The sequence below is a fragment of the Molossus molossus genome, unplaced genomic scaffold (assembly GCF_014108415.1).
Source record: "Molossus molossus isolate mMolMol1 unplaced genomic scaffold, mMolMol1.p scaffold_m16_p_8, whole genome shotgun sequence".
Classification (NCBI taxonomy): domain Eukaryota; kingdom Metazoa; phylum Chordata; class Mammalia; order Chiroptera; family Molossidae; genus Molossus; species Molossus molossus.
The window spans coordinates 88669407-88686668 of NW_023425402.1; the positions used below are offsets into that span (position 1 = coordinate 88669407).

The window sequence follows — 17262 nt, forward strand, 5'->3', positions numbered from 1 at the left end:
ATAAGAATATAAAGAAAATGTATGGCTGTACAATGTGTATTTTGAAGCTAAAAGCTATTTCAAAAGAATTGAAAAGTTTAAAAAATTTTAAAGTTTATAAAGTAAAAATGTTTACAGTAAACAAGATTAATTTATTATTGAAGAAAGAAATTTTCCATAAAGTGTACAGTGTTTACAAAATCTACAGTGGGGCAGTGATGTCCTAGGCCTTCACATTCAGTCACCACTCACTCATTGACTCACCCAGAGCAACTCCCAGTTCTGCAAGCTCCATTCACAGTAAGTGCCCTGTACAAGTGTACCATTTTTATTTTTTATACTATATTTTACTGTGCCTTTTCTATGTTTAGATGTTTAAATTCACAAATGCTTACCATTGTGAATTGCCTACAGTATTCGTTATAACATGTCCACACAACAATGAAATCACTAACAACACATTTCTCAGAATATTTTCTGTCGTTAAGTGACACAAGATTATATTCTAAATTATCTTTTCATATAAACTCAGACATAAATTTTAGTACTTTTATGGTTCCCATCAATTATTTTTTCAGGAGCTTAAACTTAAAAAAATGTTTTTCCCAGTGACTTATTCCTGAGAATTTGCTGCCAAAAAGAAATTGTTCTCTTCAACAAAGAGCATTAGATGAAAATAAAACTGGAGTGGCTGTACTTTCTAGATGTCCAAAGAATCAACCAAAGTGAAGCTAGGTATATGACAAGAATATCATTCTCATTCTGTGTTTGCCCTGTGAAACCAGAGAGATGTTTCATTTTATTTTATATGGCGAATCCATACATAATAAATTCTTTATAAATATCTCTTGGTCTGCTTTATTTCAGTTTTCCTTTTTATTGGTAGATGGCAGAGATAACAGTTACACCTATAACTAACTGCAACAGAAATCAATAAAATTACACACACACACACTTTTCTCAGTAGCAGAGGATCAGAGGAATTTTTAGGGCTCAGAGGAAACTGTTAGATTGAAAAAAATACTTTCTACCCCAAAGACCTTTAGCTTCTGCAACCAGACACTGATTTGGGCTAGGAATAAGCTAAATAAGAAAATGGCAAAAGCTTAAGATAATAGAAGGAGGACAACGAAAGAAAGAGTGGCTGTTGCATGGAACTCAGGAAACATAGTTGATGGGCTTTTAGAAATAAACACCCTTAGCAGGAATGTCTGATACCCTTCTAACTAGAAGTTAACTGCAATCAAGTTGAGAGGTTAAGGAGGATGGGCTTTGGAGCCACATAGACCTGGTCCTAAATTTTACTAGCTATATCACTTTGGGCATTTGACTGAATTTGTTTGAGCCTGAATTTGTTATTCCATAAAACAGTGACAGAATATATGCCTCACAGGAATGTTTTAAGAATTTAATGTGAGCCCAGCCGGTGTGGCTCAGTGGTTGAGCATTGACTCGTGCACCAGGAGGTCGCAGGTTCGACTGCCCATCAGGGCACATGCCCAAGTTACAGGCCTGATCCCCAGTGAGGGGCATGCAGGAGGCAGCCAACTAATGTTCTCTCTCATGGATATCTCTATCTCTCTCCCTCTCCCTTCCTTTCTCTCTAAAATCAATAAAGAAAAAAATTTTTCATGTGAAAATCTATGCCCATAAAGCACTTATTACTTAGCCCATAGTAAGTTCCCAATATAGTAACAAGAAGCTATTATATATCTATATAGATTAGCCTTTTGAAAGAACTATTGTATTCAATAGTAATAACATATCTATACAAAGTCTTGCTGAAAGCAATGCAATAAATCAGTTGAGTTGTCCCACCCAAATTTCTGATAAAATTATCTTTATTTCTTTCTCTCAAGTGTAATTTTAACTCACTTAAAAAAATTTCCCGACTTTGGATTAGGATCCCTGGGGTGTTTCTAAGAGAAGAAAGGAGCCACCGGTGTCCCGACTCTGGAAAAGGGGTCAGGGTTGCCAGCAGTCCTGAAGTTGAAGAGAAGGAGGCGACTTATACAAATAAAGACTGACAATAAGGGTTTAACTGGATTATTTCAAGATGAGCTTCCTGTTGCCCAAGCTGACCAGCAAAAAAGTCGACCAGGCAATAAAGAGCACTGCAGAGAAGGTGTTGATTCTCAGGTTTGGGAGAGACAAGGATCCTGTCTATCTGCAACTAGATGATATTCTTTCTAAGACGTCTTCTGATTTGAGTAAAATGGCTGCTATATATCTGGTAGAAGTGGACCAAACTCCAGTTTTTATACACACTATTTTGACATCAGTTATATTCCAAACTACTGTGTTTCTTCAATGGGCAGCATATGAAAGTGGATTATGGGTCTCCAAATCACACTAAGTTTGTGGGAAGTTTCAAAACCAAACAAGACTTCATAGATTTGATTGAAGTAATTTATCGAGGAGAAATGAGGGGAAAACTTATTGTCCAAAGTCCTACTGATCCCAAGAATATTCCCAAATGTGACCTTATCTATCAAGACATTTAATGCATGAACTACTGTCAAAGCGGAAGACAAAGGCACATATCAAAACAGTATCTGAATACATCTGTGCTGTTTTTCTGGAATCTTTTGGAAACATGCTCAGTGTCCCAGTGGAGGAAAAGTTTGACTTGTATAGAAAATACTGTCCCCAAGTGGAAGACCCCACCTGGACTGTGATGATCTGGGAAGCTTCAGTGTTTACTCCTGCAAACCTCAGAGCAGCCAAGTCAACCGTGATCAATTCCACACATGATCTGTTTGACTTTTCTTTATATTGTACCTTTCTTTATCCCTTAACATGATGCAGAATTTTCTTAAATATTGGCTAGTACTATTTGACTTAACTATGTTTATTAAATAAAATTTTAAAAAATTTCCCTAGGAAAGAATGGTCATAAAATTAAATCACCAGACACCAGTAGGGCAAGAACAAAAATAATGCAGAGTGAAAAATGTCCAACATAATACTACATGCTTAAAATAAACTTAATGCAAAAAAATAAAATATTAGAAAAAAATAAATAAAATAATCTCACTCCATCAACTGCTAATATATGCTGTAAATAACAGTAAGTCTAAATGTATAAATTCAAAATACACCATCAGAAAACTTTATAATGCATTAATTAAAGGAATTAAACTGGGGTAAAATTAAGTAGAGGGTTCTTAAAGAATTGTTCCAGGTAAAAAACAGATTTACACAGAGTAGGGGCAAATCTCGTAGGACTATTCAGAGTATTCTGAAAAGGGATATAGCCTATCAGTAAATGCCCAGTACAATGTCTGGCATCTAGTAAATGTATTTGCTAAAAACAAAAACAAAAAAAACTGCAGTCCAGCCGGTGTGGCTCAGTGGTCGAGCATAGACCCGTGCACTGGGAGGTCACTGGTTCAATCCCCAGTCAGAGCACATGCCCAGGTTGTGGGCCTGATCCCCAGTTGGGGGCATGTAGGAGGTGGCATTCGATGTTCTCTCTCATCAATGTTTCTATCTCTCTCTCCCTCTCACTTCCTCTCTCTCTACAATCAATAAAGGAAAAAAACTGCAGATTTTTCAGAGAAAGACATTTATAAAAGCAAAATACTATTAATTTATTTGTATGGATTTGGGTTTAGAGATCTTCATCTAACAATTACTAAACCATTAGAAATATGGCTCTGGGTTTTAGGGTTTGACATCCCAAGGCTGGCTTTGATTTGAGAACTGAAAGATATAGATGAGAAAATGTACATAAAGCTAGCCGGAAGTTTCACAAAGGAAATGATAATATCAAGCTCAACATGAGTTTCACTGAACTGCTAGATGCTTTTCAAAGAATCACAGTGTAAAATCCCTTGGCCTTGCAAAAGCATTTTAGGCAATCTTTTTGGATAGAGGAAATATCCTCACATCATTAAGTTCCTATAATGGAGAGAATAACATGAGAAACACTGAATTTTGTAGACAAATACAGTGAGTTTTTATTCCCCCTTTCCCATCTTAATTGAAATCATATCCCTATAAAAGAGGATGGCAATTTTCTGGTGATACTCAGAGAATTTCTATTTAGAGTACTTTCAGTAGGTAGCATAGTATTTCTAGTTGGAAATAGGTGTGCCCCACAAAACCCCCAATGGTGATAAGAATGAGGCTTGATGCTTACATAATCTCTTTTTTTCTCCAGTGCATGTACTAACTTCCTATAAACACAGTCTCCTCAGGTATGACTCTAACTGGAGCTTAGAACTCAACATTAATTTTTTTCCTACCTATGTAACATCAAATTTCTATACTGAATTCTAGATAAACTTCACAACCTAGCTAGTAATTGTTGCACAATTATCGAACTGACAAAAACAAACATAAGCTACTTAAATTTTTTGGATGATAAACAGGTACCCCTAAAACTCTGGTGCCTAAAGTAACTATTTAGTAAACAAGTGAGGTACCTTCAGTGACTGCAGAGAGTTTGAGTTAGCATCACAGTAGAGGATGATGTTGTTGGCCATGCTGAAACTTTCTCTCACTCCAAGATGGTAAAACAAGGACGGCTGCCGGAAGGCATCAGTCATCTCCACTACAGCAATATCTGCAAACAGAAAACAAAGTCCCCTAGAAGATGACACCTATGTAATGCCCAGTAAGCACATTTTGGTTTCAATAACTTAGTAAATGAAGAAATGATAGGGATTTTCCCTCCGCATTTATCACTAAAATTTTAATTTGCATTTCTACCCAGAAGTGGTTTTCTAAAAAGTAGCCAAACCGCATTTTAAAAAAACCATAATTACTGGAAACTAAGGAGAATCTGCAACGGTGGAAAGTGGGGCTAGTGCTCTCTGTTAAATTTCAACATTAAAACAAGTTAAATAAGGTTACAGAAGCAAATAAATGGGAAACAGCAATAATAACTATAAAATGAGATTTTAAAAAGCAAATAGGTAAGATTGGAATTAATCCAGAGCTGTATTTTCTTTTCTTTATTGATTTTTAGAGAGAGGAAAGGAGAGGGAGACATAAAAACATAAATGAGAGAGAACATCGAATGGCCGCCCCCTGTACACCCCACACCGGGGACTGGGACCACAACCTGGGCATGTGCCCCGACCAGGAATCGAACCAGCGACCCCCTGGTACACGGGTCCATGCTTAACTACTGAGCCACACCGGCCGGGCCAGAGCTGTATTTTAATATGTAGAATGTCCATAGCAAGTATAAATCAAGAAAAATGGAAAGAAAAGGTATAGAAAACTATGACTAAGAAATAGGATGTAACTATAGATACAAATTCTTCCAAAGCTCCAAGATGCCTAAACCTGATACCAAAATTGACAATGTCACAAAAATGAAGTTCAGATTAGTCTTAAATTAATTTACATGGAGCCAAAAATATAAAAGGAAAATGAGCAAAATGTACCAAGCATTATACTCTAAGAATACTAAATCATTATTTAAAATTTATTTTGAGAAGGCAAGGATGGTTCAATGTAAAAAAAAAAAAAAATCAGCATCTCCACAGATGCCCCAAGTGTTTTGATTAAAATTCAAAATCCATTTCTCATTAAAAATAATTGCAAACTAAAAATATTAGGGTACTTCTTTAACACAAAGAATACATATTTCATAAGACCTGCCAACTTTGTGCATATAGGCATTCCCATGAAAATCAGAAAAAAAGCAAGGTTATCAGCTATTCCCACTATTAGCTGACTTTCTGAAAATCCTTACTAATGCAATAAGATTTATTTTTTAATTCTATAAAATAAAATACACAATTATCTTACAGACATCATGGTTGTCAACCAAAATACCTCAAAAGAATCAACTAAATAATATTTGTAAATAATAATATAATTTAATAAGGTGACAAAATGCAAACGTATTATGAAAACCAAAAGCTTCCTTTATAATCATAAGCATTTGGAAACTATAATGGTAAAACAGATTCCATTCACAATTAAAATGAAAATGTTAACATACCTTGTAACAAATTTAACAGATGCTGCTAATTTGTTAAAAGGTATGTGCAATACGTAACAGGTGAAAGTATATTATCTTTATAAACCATTTCTTACTGGTCAATTAAAAAAAACAAGCAACCATAAAAACATTACAATAGAAAATTAGGCAATGGACATAGGCAGGAAAATTCACAAATGTATAACTAAAATGGTAAATAAATAAATGTACATTATGTCACCTATAAAGTGCCAGACTTATAACAAATGGCCAAAGATATTTCAAGATGTAGAAAAATGACACTCTTTTATTACATGCCCAACGGAAGTGTAAACTTTCTAGGAGACTTAAGTACTTAATATTATAAATACTTTTTGACCAATAACTCCATTCCTAAAAATTTACCCTAAGAAAATTCCTATAAATGTGGCGGATTTACTTGTAAGTATGTCCAACGACACATTTTTTTACAACAAAAATAGAAAATGCTTAAAAATATCAATCAATAAGAAAATGATTAGATAGATAAGTAGATTCAAATAATGGCATATAACTAATGCAAATTATATTGTAAAAGAATACTCAGCAATGGGGGTAAATTCAAGTTAAATTATGTAAAAAATATTAAAATACAATATATACATTATAATGTATATATCATAAATGCAAATATAAAGTATACATTCTAGTATATATACATATTCTATGTGTGTATATATATACATAAATAAAACATATTTAGAAAGTTATACACCAGCCCTGGCCGGTTTGGCTCAGCAGTTAGAGCGTCGGCCTGCGGTCCTGAGAGACCCAGGTTCGGTTCCCGCTAAGGGCGCGTACCTTGGTTGCAGTTTGTCCCCGGCCCTGGTCGGTTGTGCGGGTGGCAGCCACTCGATGTGTTCCTTTCACATCGATGTTTCTCTCTCTCTCTCTGTTCCTCTCTCTCCCTCCCACTCTACCTGAACAAAAAATGGAAAAATGTCCTCGGGTGAGGATAAAAAAATAAAAAAAAAAGTTATACACCAAAATGTAAACTGTAATAGTTGTGTAATGGGATTATGAATTACGTTTTCTTCTTTATGCCTTCTATAGTTTGTATTATGAGAATTGATTACTTTTATAATCTAGGAACTCACCAGGATATAAAAAGAACAACTTTGTGCCCAGCCAGTGTGGCTCAGTGGATTGAGTGTAGTCCCATGGACTGAGAGGTCCTGGTTCAATTCCCAGTCAAGGCACATGCCCAGGTTTTGGGCTTGATCCCCAGTAGGGGACATGCAGAAGGCAGCAGATCAATGTTTCTCACTCACATTGATGGTTCTGTCTCTCTCACCGTTCCTCTCTAAAATCATCAACAGAAATATATTAATTAAAAAAAAAAAAAAACAAGAACAACATTGAAAACCTAGGCAACTGAATGTAAAAGCAAACTGCAGCACATAAAAATAATGCAGACTCTTGAGAAGCTGTTTGGTACAGAGTCAGCCTTAATTAATTAATGTGGAATTAGAATTCACATTCTGTGAAAGAGAAATAAATAAATTAGATGAAATGGAAGCTAAAGACATAGAAGATTTAGTGAGGTTATGAAAAAAAAAAGACAGGTCAAAGGAGCTTCAAAAGATTTTTCCAAGGTTTAATCTGACTTAAAGGTTCCTTAATACAAATAATTTTCTTCAGGGGTCCTCAACATTTCTACATCAAAAATCAACACATTAAAAAAAATGAGTCATTTCAACCCACCCACATCCCCCATCTGCCTCCCACACCCACAGTTTCCTCTTCCCAACAGATGCCAGCCACTCACAGTCAGTCACAGCACTTTAAAAACAAGAGACAGTGTAAAATGGGGTAGAAAGAAACCAAAAAGAACAGTAGATGATGAAAAATAAATGCGAGACATACAAAGAAAAATATTGGCTAAGTTAAAGTAGTGACAAGGCAGGGGTGGGGTGGGAGTTGGTTATTTGCAGAAAACTGACTGGTGGAATTTGATGCTAAAATAAAATAAAAACACTGAAGAAGGCTTTCAGATTAAGAGAGAAACTAGACATTTAAAATAAATGCTACAAGCAAAATAGGTACAGTCATTAGATCTGAACATTCAACAGGGACAGATCCATTTTTTGAATGCTATTTAGATCTGAACATCTAAGCAGAATAGATCCATTTTCTTTCAGTGCTATACAGAACAGTGAAAATGCTTATTGGTATAATTTTAAAATACTGCAATACAGTATGATAACTCAGAAAAGGATTGACTTTTTTCTACTTCAGATTCAGATGAGTAATTTGTTATAATATATTTGTATTCTTTTCTAAATTTATTTTTAATTTCCATAGAGTAAATTTCACTTTTCCATCTTCTTTGGTAAAGTGTTCAAAACTTGTGTCCTGCCCTGGCCGGTTTGGCTCAGCCGTTAGAGCATCGGCCCGCGGACCAGAGTCCTGGGTTTGGTTCCTGCTAGGGGCATGTACCTCGGTTGCAGTTTGTCTCCAGCCCTGGTTGGGGTCCTGTGGGTGGCAACCAGACGATGTGTCTCTCTCACATCGATGTTTCTTCTCTCTTTTCCCCCCTCTCTCCCTCCTGCTCTATCTGAAGATAAATGCAAAACTGTCCTCAGGTGAGGACAAAAGACAAAACAAAACTTGTGTCCTTTTTTTTTTTTATTGTTGAGTTTGTTTTCTTATTGTTGAGGTTTGTGTGTTCTCCACATTGTCTGGATATTTTTCCTTTGTCAGATATGTGATTTGTAAATACTTTTCCCCAGTTTATGACTTGTCTTTTCATTCTGTTAACAGTGTTCTTAAAAGAGAAGTTTCTAACTTTAATTCAATCCAATTTATTAATTTTTTTCTTTGCTGGATTGTGCTTTAAGTATGGTATCTAAAAAAATCTTTGTCTAACCCAACAAAGACCAGAAAAGTTTTCTCCTAGAAGCTGTATAGCTTTATATTTTAAATTTAGGTCTATGATCCACTGGGGGGAGGAGGAGTAAGGAACATGCTTGATTTTTTTGTTTTTATTTAATTTACTGGGTTGACACTGGTTAATAAGATTATTTAGGTTTCAAGTATACATTTCTATGATACATGATCTGCATGTTGCATTGTGTGCCCACCACCCAAAGTCAAATCATCTGCCATCAGCTAAGCAAAGTGAAGTCAGACAGAGAAAGTTAAGAACCATATGTTTCACTCATATGTGGGATACAAAACTATGATCCATTTTGAATTAATTTTAAATGGTGGGAGGTACAGGTCAAGGTTCATATCTGTGGTAAAAACTCTCTCCATTGAATTGCCTGTTTCATTAAATGGCTACATTTGTGTGGTCTATTTATGGATGTTCTACTCTGCTCCATTGGTCTGATCTATATGTCTACCTTTGCTAATACTAAACTGCTTTGACTATTCTAACTAAATTATGCACTGTGAGTCCTTCAACTCCATTCTTCTCTTTTCAAAATTGTTTTAGGTATTTTAGTTGTATTTGCTTTCCTGTATACATTTTAGAGTCAATTGGTAGCTGAGTTATCAGTTAGCCGATAGCTACAAAAAAATTCTCCGAGGATTTTGACTGAGACTGTGTTGAATCCATAGATCATTTTGAGAAAAACTGACATCTTAACAATACTGACTTTTAATCCATGAATATGACACATCTCTCCATTTATTCAGGCCTCCTTTCTTTTATAAATATTTAATTTTTTTAATGTACATATTTTGTTAAAACTGCGCCTGTTGCATTTTGGGGGGGTGCTAGTCTAAATGTTCCTCTTTTTAAAATTTCAAATTCCAACTGTGCATTGCTAGTATATAAAAACACAGTTGATTTCTGTATACTGACCTTGTATCCTGAGACTTTACTAAATTCATTTATTAGTTCCAGGGGCTTTTGGCGGGGATGGGGAGAGTACACGCTTTGGGATTTTCTACAAAAACAACTATGTCATCTGTAACTAGAAATCATTTTATTTCTTCCTCTCCAATGTTGCATATCTTTTAGGTTGTTTGTTATTGTTCTTTGTGTTTTTTTTTTGTTTTGCCTTGTTATACTGGCCAGTACTTCCAGCAACAGCATTTTTTAAACGGTAATATTTGATTGTTTAAAGAAAATATCTTATTGTTGATAACTTCTGACTCTGATGGGTTTCTTCTCAAAAGTCATTTAAAAAACGGTATAAATTGCCCTGGCCGGTTTGGCTCAACAGTTAGAGCATCGGCCTGCAGTCCAGAGAGACCCGGGTTCGGTTCCCGCTAAGGGCGTGTACCTCGGTTGCAGTTTGTCCCCGGCCCTGGTTGGGTTGTGCGGGTGGCAACCACTCGATGTGCCCTTTCATGTTGATGTTTCTCTCCCTCTCCCTCCCACTCTATCTGAACAAAATATGGGAAAATGTCCTCGGGTGAGGATAAAACACAACAACAAAGCGGCATAAATTATCTTCCTTGTGAAATTATCCTCTTATGTGCTAAAAAAAAATTGCAAAAGATTATATAATTATAACAAATTGAACAAAATATTCCACAATTATTGAAACCCATTTAAATGAGGTATAGTTTATCCAACTTTTGTCACAAACATATATTCGGATTACAATGTGTCAGGTACTAAATGCTTTTCAAATATTAACTCAATCTTTATAATACCCCTTTGTGGTAGATAATGTTATTTCAGAACCCTAAGGCAGAGAAGGTGTAAGTAATCTGTCCAAAATCAGCTAGAAAGGGATGGCACCAGGATTAGAATTTGGGCTATCTAGCTGGAGAGTCTATGCTCTTAATTCTTAACTAAGCCACACTCTAAAATTATGAGATATAAAGTCCAAAGATCAGAACATAAATGAAGTTCAAAAATAGATTTGGGGACCAAAGCATATACTCCTGTAATGCATTTCATGAGTAAATGCACTTAATAATTGTCTAATTGAGTTTTGTGGTAATAAGTGAGCGTAACTGATAAATTTAAAAATTTAAGACTGAAGTCCATCATTTAAAAGTACAAGCAATGACACAAAAATCTCTTACATTTTTACCTAAGGTGTTGTTTCTCCAATAGAGTTAATGTAAAATGGAGCATAAATTAGGTTTACCAGGGGTTTATTAAAGTATAATAAAATTTTAAGGCAATAATGTAAAACTATTGTGCCTAATTGTATTTTAGGTCATCAAGTGACAGTGGTTCATGGTCTGTGTTTCTTATTTAATTTTTCTTCCATAATACCATATCTATTAATTAAATATCTCACATGAGCTGCTACTGCTTTTGAAAAGCACAACTAAAGGAAGATATTAATTTGTAGTTCCTTTTTATCTATTCAAATGTTTCTCTTAGGCATCAGACGGCTGTTGACAAAGCAAGAATATAGTAGTGATTTAGCTTGTATTCTTCTACAAGGTACTCCAAAATTACCAAGAAATTTCCCAAGTTATCACATAGAACTACCGCATCTAGTCATGATAGATTAATCCTCAACACAACCTAATTTAGTTCAACAAATATCCTGAGAACCTATTATATAAAAGGTTTTCTGTTATCTGCTATAATGAAAGTTAAAAAATATTAACTAGTCAGTTTTCTAAAGTCTGGTAGGTTTACAATGTTGGGAAATTGCAAAACTCCTATTGTACAGCTAGAGTTGTTGAAATGTTCAGGAAGGACAGAATAATAATCTATCATCACTGTTGTCTTGAGTTGGTCATAGTTTGGCAATTCCTGCTATAAATTACTACTCATTTAGCTTCACCAGCATCACTTCATTTTCTTATACATTATTTGGTTAACGCTACTATGTATAATGATACAAATTTGTGTCAACAGTATATTTTGGCCTATAATTTCATCACTAAACTCCAATAAATGTATGCACAGTGATTCAAACATGAATCATCTTACACTGCTAAAGCAAATGTAAACACATGTCCCTGCCCCAGCCTTAGTTTGCTTGTTTGATGCTTGTTGATTACACTACGGTGGGTTTTTCTAACCTTAAAAGTGAAGCCTGGGAGGCAGGTGATCAGAGGGACATTTTTCACCTCCAGAGAGTATCCTTTAAAGAGGGAGTAAAATAAAAGGGAGGAGCCTGGAGGGGAGAAAGAGATAAAAGAGAAAGAGAGAGGTGGAAGAAAGGGTGGAGAATCAGAGAGAGAAGGAGGGACTGGAACCAAACAAGACTAGTATCATAAGAACTACAGTCCCTTTGCTCAGGCAATAGCTGCCAGAGTTCAGGCCATGATGCTCCAGCTTTAGTGAACATGAGCGGGAAACAGCACACAACCATAGGAGGTGCCCACCCCACAACACAGGACCTAGAACCCCAGCTCTCTGCCAGGAAGAGATGCAGCCTTAGAAAAGCACACCACAGAGGTGAAAAGCTGGAAGAAACACCCCGTCCCAGTCCAATGACCTTGAGAAGAGTGATGAACATGCAAACAACAAACTGTTTCATAACTTCTAGTGTTCAAATCCTACTAAGTTTCTGGATGGATAACCTTGGACAAAACCTTAAATTCTCTGAGCTTTGATTTCCCCAACTGTAATAAAAACACAGGTAATTACCAAACAAAACTGTTATAAAGATTACAGGCCTGGTAGGTACAGGAAACTCTCAATAAATAGTCATTATATGGACCTATTATAAGAAATAGAAAGCCCTTTGAACAATTTATCATAAAACTGTGATTGAAGACAATGCTAATATATTATTCAGTACCACCTGATGAAGCCTCATATTAGTCATTACTCATACAAATGATTTTGAAATCAAATGTGAAAGCATAGAAAGCCAACATATAGAATTTTGACATAATTCTATAATCAGTGGTAATCCATCCACGTCCACGAGTTTTGAAAAGGGATGTAGCAGGATCAAAGTTTCGGGAAGATATACCTCGATTTTGTGGATGGATGACAGATGAAACAGATTGGAAGCTGAGAGACCAGCTAGAAGTCATTAAAGGGAGTGTGTGCCCATAAACTAATATAGAGACAACATGGCAAGGAAATCAAGAGGCTTCAAGAATTTGGTGAATGCAAGATAAAGAAAGATGATTCTGTTTCTGACTTGAATGATTAAGACTGATGACGTTCCATTACCATAGTAAGTGACACAAGAGGAAGAACTCCATTTTTTTTTTTTTGTCAGAACTTGAGTTTGGATTGGGACCCACTAACCATCGTGTGTGTGTGTGTGTGTGTGTGTGTGTGTGTGTGTGTGTGTGTGACCTGACATTCTGAATCTCAACAGAGAAGAGAAGGAGACAGAGACACTTAAGAGTCACAGTGATGGGTGATAGTTGAAGCAGCAAGTGTAAATGAGATTGTCAACTTAAGAGAGTACAGACAGAAATGAGAAGGCATCTAAGACTCAGGTAATCCTTCCTCACTATAACCAACTAGAAACACAGATATATGTTCACCAAAAGACATGCAATGAATGTTCATAACAGCACCATTTGTAAACCTTCAACAGTAGAAGAAATAAACTGTGCTATGTATATACAGACAAAAACTATACAGCAATGAAAATAAAAAAAAATCTACAACCACATGCAACAACATGGATGACTCTTACAAAGAGATTAAGGAATCCAGACACAAAAGAATACGTACTTTACAATTCTGTTTTTATTAGGTTCAAAACATGGTATTAAAAATCTAAATAGTAGATACTGTGGTGAGGAGCAATGGCTAAAAGGGGACTCAAGGGCAACTTCTTGATATGTGTGCTGGTACTTGGGCATGTGCACATTGTGAAAATTAACTCATCTCTGGTGAATAATTTTGCCAGGAATGTTAAAAGAGAACTATATTTAGTTGCCTGTGGCCATTATAACAAATTACCACAAACTTGTCCCTTAAAACAAGAGAAATTTATACTTTCACAGTTCTGGAGGCTGGAAGTCCAAAATCAAGGTGTCAGTAAGGTCAGGGCCATACTATCTCCAGGGGCTCTAGGGAAGTCTGTTCTTTGCCTCTTCCAGAATCGTGTAGTCAGCAGCATCCCTTTTACTTTATTTATTTATTTATTTAATTTTATTTTTGTTACAGATGTTTCTCCTTTTTTACCCCATTGACACCCTCCTCCCCATCCCCACCCCCCACCCCGTCCCCGGCTTTGTTGTCCATGTCCATTGGTTATGCATATATGCATATAAGTTCTGTGGTTTCTCTCTTCCCACCCCCTGCCACCCCCTCTTCTGAGGGCTGTCAGTCTGTACCCTACTTCCGTGTTTCTGGGTCTACCCTATTCCTCAGACTGTTATATTCATTATATTTCATATATAAGTGAGATCATGTGGTATTTGTCTTTTCTGCTTGGCTTGTTTCACTTAGGATAATACTTTCCAGGTCCCTCCATGTTGTCTCAAAGGATAAGAGATCTTTCTTTCTTACAGCTGCATGGTACTCCATTGTGTATATGTACCACAGCTTTTTTTATCAATTCGTCTACTGATGGACACTTGGGCTGTTTCCAGATCTTAGCTATTGTAAATAGTGCTGCTATGAACATGGGGGTACATATATTCTTTCTGATTGGTGTTTCAGGCTTCTTAGGGTATATTCCTAGAAGCGGGATCACTGGCATCCCTTTTATAAAGACATTTATGATGGCATTTAGGGCCTATCTTGATAATCCAGGATCATCTCATCTCATCATCCTTAATTTAATCAAATCTGCAGATTCTTTTTTCAAAAAGTTAGCATTCACAGTTTCCAGGGTTTTGACATAGAAATTGGAGGAGTGAGGGTCATTATTTTTCAGCTTACCACAGAAGCCACATGATAAGGAAGGTGAGCACAGCAGAACTAAAGCTGCTAAATAAGAGGTGAGGAAATGAAGATAAGAAGCACAGAGAATTCTTGAGAAGACTGGCAGAGAAAAAGGAAAAGAATTAAAATTTACCAAAGTCCATAGCAGGCATTTTTACATTCACTAAGGAAAGAAAGAGCTCAGACAATACCTGAATGGGACAGAAATATCTGAAGGTTTTAGTTTTAGGATAGTGTATTTGAATCTCAGTAGGAAGTTTATAATTTTAAAAGGGGGGTGGTGCCCTACGTTCATAGCAGCACTATTTACAATCGCTAAGATGTAGAAACAACCCAAATGTCCATCAATAGATGAGTGGGTAAAAAAACTGTGGTACATACACACAATGGAACACTATGCAGCTGTAAGAAAGAAAGACCTCACCCTGGCAGGTTTGGTTAAGCGGTTAGAGCATCAGCCTGCGAACCAGAGAGTCCCAGGTTCGGTTCCTGCTAAGGGCATGTAGGTCGGTTGCAGTTTGTCCCCGGCCCCAGTTGGGGTCGTGTGGGTGGCGACCAGTCAATGTGTCTCTCTCACATCGATGTTTCTCTCTCTCTCTTCCTCCCTCCCTCCCTCCTGCTCTATCTGAAGTAAGTGCAAAAATGTCCTCGAGTGATGATTAAAAAAAAGAAAGATCTCTTATCCTTTGAGATGACATGGAGGGACCTTGAGAATACTACACTAAGCGAAATAAGCCAATCGGAGAAAGACAAATACCACATGATCTCACTTATTTGCGGAATATAGTGAAAAAAAAAGCTGATGAATAAAACAGACTCAGAGACATAGAATAAGAAGCCAATCAGAGAAAGACAAATACCACATGATATCACTTATTTGTGGAATATAATGAACAAAAAAAGCTGATGAACAAAAAAGACCCAGAGACACAGAAAAAAGTTCAGATTCACCAGGAGGAGAGGAGTGAGGGTAGGGGGGATGAGATAAACCAAAGAACTTACATGCATGTATGCATAACCAAAGGACATAGAGAACAATGTTTGGTGAGGGGAACGGGGGTAGGGAGGAGGGTGTCTGTGGGGGACAAGGGGAGGAGAAACATCTGTAACAAAAATAAATTAATAAAAAAATAAAAGAGGGGGTGGCTAATTAACGGAGATTAGCTCTACAGCCTCAGAAGAGACAGATGGGGTAGGATCTAAGGTGGAGGGGAAAAGTCAACCTTGGAAAAAAGGAGGAATATTTTAAAGGCAAGCAGGGAAATAATAAAAGGCAAAGACCAAGAATTAATGAAGGGGAAGGAAGAATATGGAAATCCTTCAATTTAGGTGGTGACTTTTTCAACCTGGGTGCTGGTGGCCAGCAGAGAGTCAAGGGATAGGCAGGGATAAGCCTTCCATCCTGTGGACATCACTGTGAAGAAACATAACTGAAGGCAATACTACCTCAGCCCTAGGAAGTCTTGACCCCAATACATTTCTAATATTTTTTTTTAACTTTTTTTTAATCCTCATCCGAGGACATTTTTCCATTTTTTGCACAGACAGAGTGGGAGGGAGAGAGAGAGAGGGAAACATCGATGTGAAAGGGACACATCGAGTGGCTGCCACCCGCACGACCAACCAGGGCCGGGGACAAACTGCAACCGAGGTACATGCCCTTAGCGGGAACCGAACCCAGGTCTCTCCAGACCGCAGGCGGATGCTCTAACCGCTGAGCAAAACCGGCCAGGGCTATTTTTTTAACTTTTAAAAAATTTATTTAATTTATTTTTGTTACAGATGTTTCTCCAGCTGAGACCCATTTCTATTCTTAACAGAATTTATGTTAATGTTTCTATAACTTGCAATAGTAAGAATGCTAACTATTCTAGTAACAGAAGCAAGATGTGAACTCAAGTCCCTATTTTTTTTTCATTACTTCTATCTGCCTAAAATAGAAGGAGCATATGATAAAAAGAGGGAAGATAAAGAATAAATTTCAATTTTATTCTGCTTACTGGACATACACAAAAGCCTTACCAGACATTAAAATCTCAATCTTACCAGTGAATATTTTGGGTCACAAGGAAGGCTGGGCTAATAAAGGATCCTTCCCTCCCATTAGAGAAGAATTTCAAGCACACAGGATTTTGATGGTGGTTTAATGTCATCAGGGAGCTCTGTAAATACTCTAACTATATTCAGTCTTTCAGTGAGTCCTTCATATCAGTTACACAAGAAAGTAGATAAACCACAATTTATATCTTTGTGCATACCAAGTACTTTATATAGTGATATTTCTCTGGCCACAGGCACAGCCATCCCCTACATAACTTTGCTTATCAAAGAAATACAAAGAGATACTATATCAAAAAGTATTATTCTCTTTCCAAGTTAACATAGGGTCTAGTTTATACCTTAAGAATTTATTTTTTAATGTTATGGCAGTAACAAAAGACCTGGTCAAGTAATCTATAGAGTATGTAATATAAGAAAAGTATAAGTCAAAATGAACTCTAAGGTTTATTATGTGACAGTGCTATGCTGCATATTTAAGCAAAAATGTAGTATGAAGCTGCTTTGATGG

At 36.5% G+C, this 17262-nt stretch overlaps 1 protein-coding gene and 1 pseudogene across 3 annotated transcripts in view; one reads left to right on the forward strand and one right to left on the reverse strand.

Annotated features, from left to right (window-relative positions):
• MAP3K5 (mitogen-activated protein kinase kinase kinase 5) overlaps positions 1-17262 on the reverse strand; it is a 203011-nt gene that overhangs the window by 128443 nt on the left and 57306 nt on the right. For all 3 annotated transcript variants that reach the window (XM_036247958.1, XM_036247956.1, XM_036247957.1), the window contains exon 2: positions 4410-4549. In XM_036247958.1, coding sequence (XP_036103851.1) covers positions 4410-4549 — 140 coding nt within the window. The remainder of the gene's footprint in view (positions 1-4409; positions 4550-17262) is intronic.
• LOC118620902 lies at positions 2036-2483 on the forward strand (annotated as a pseudogene).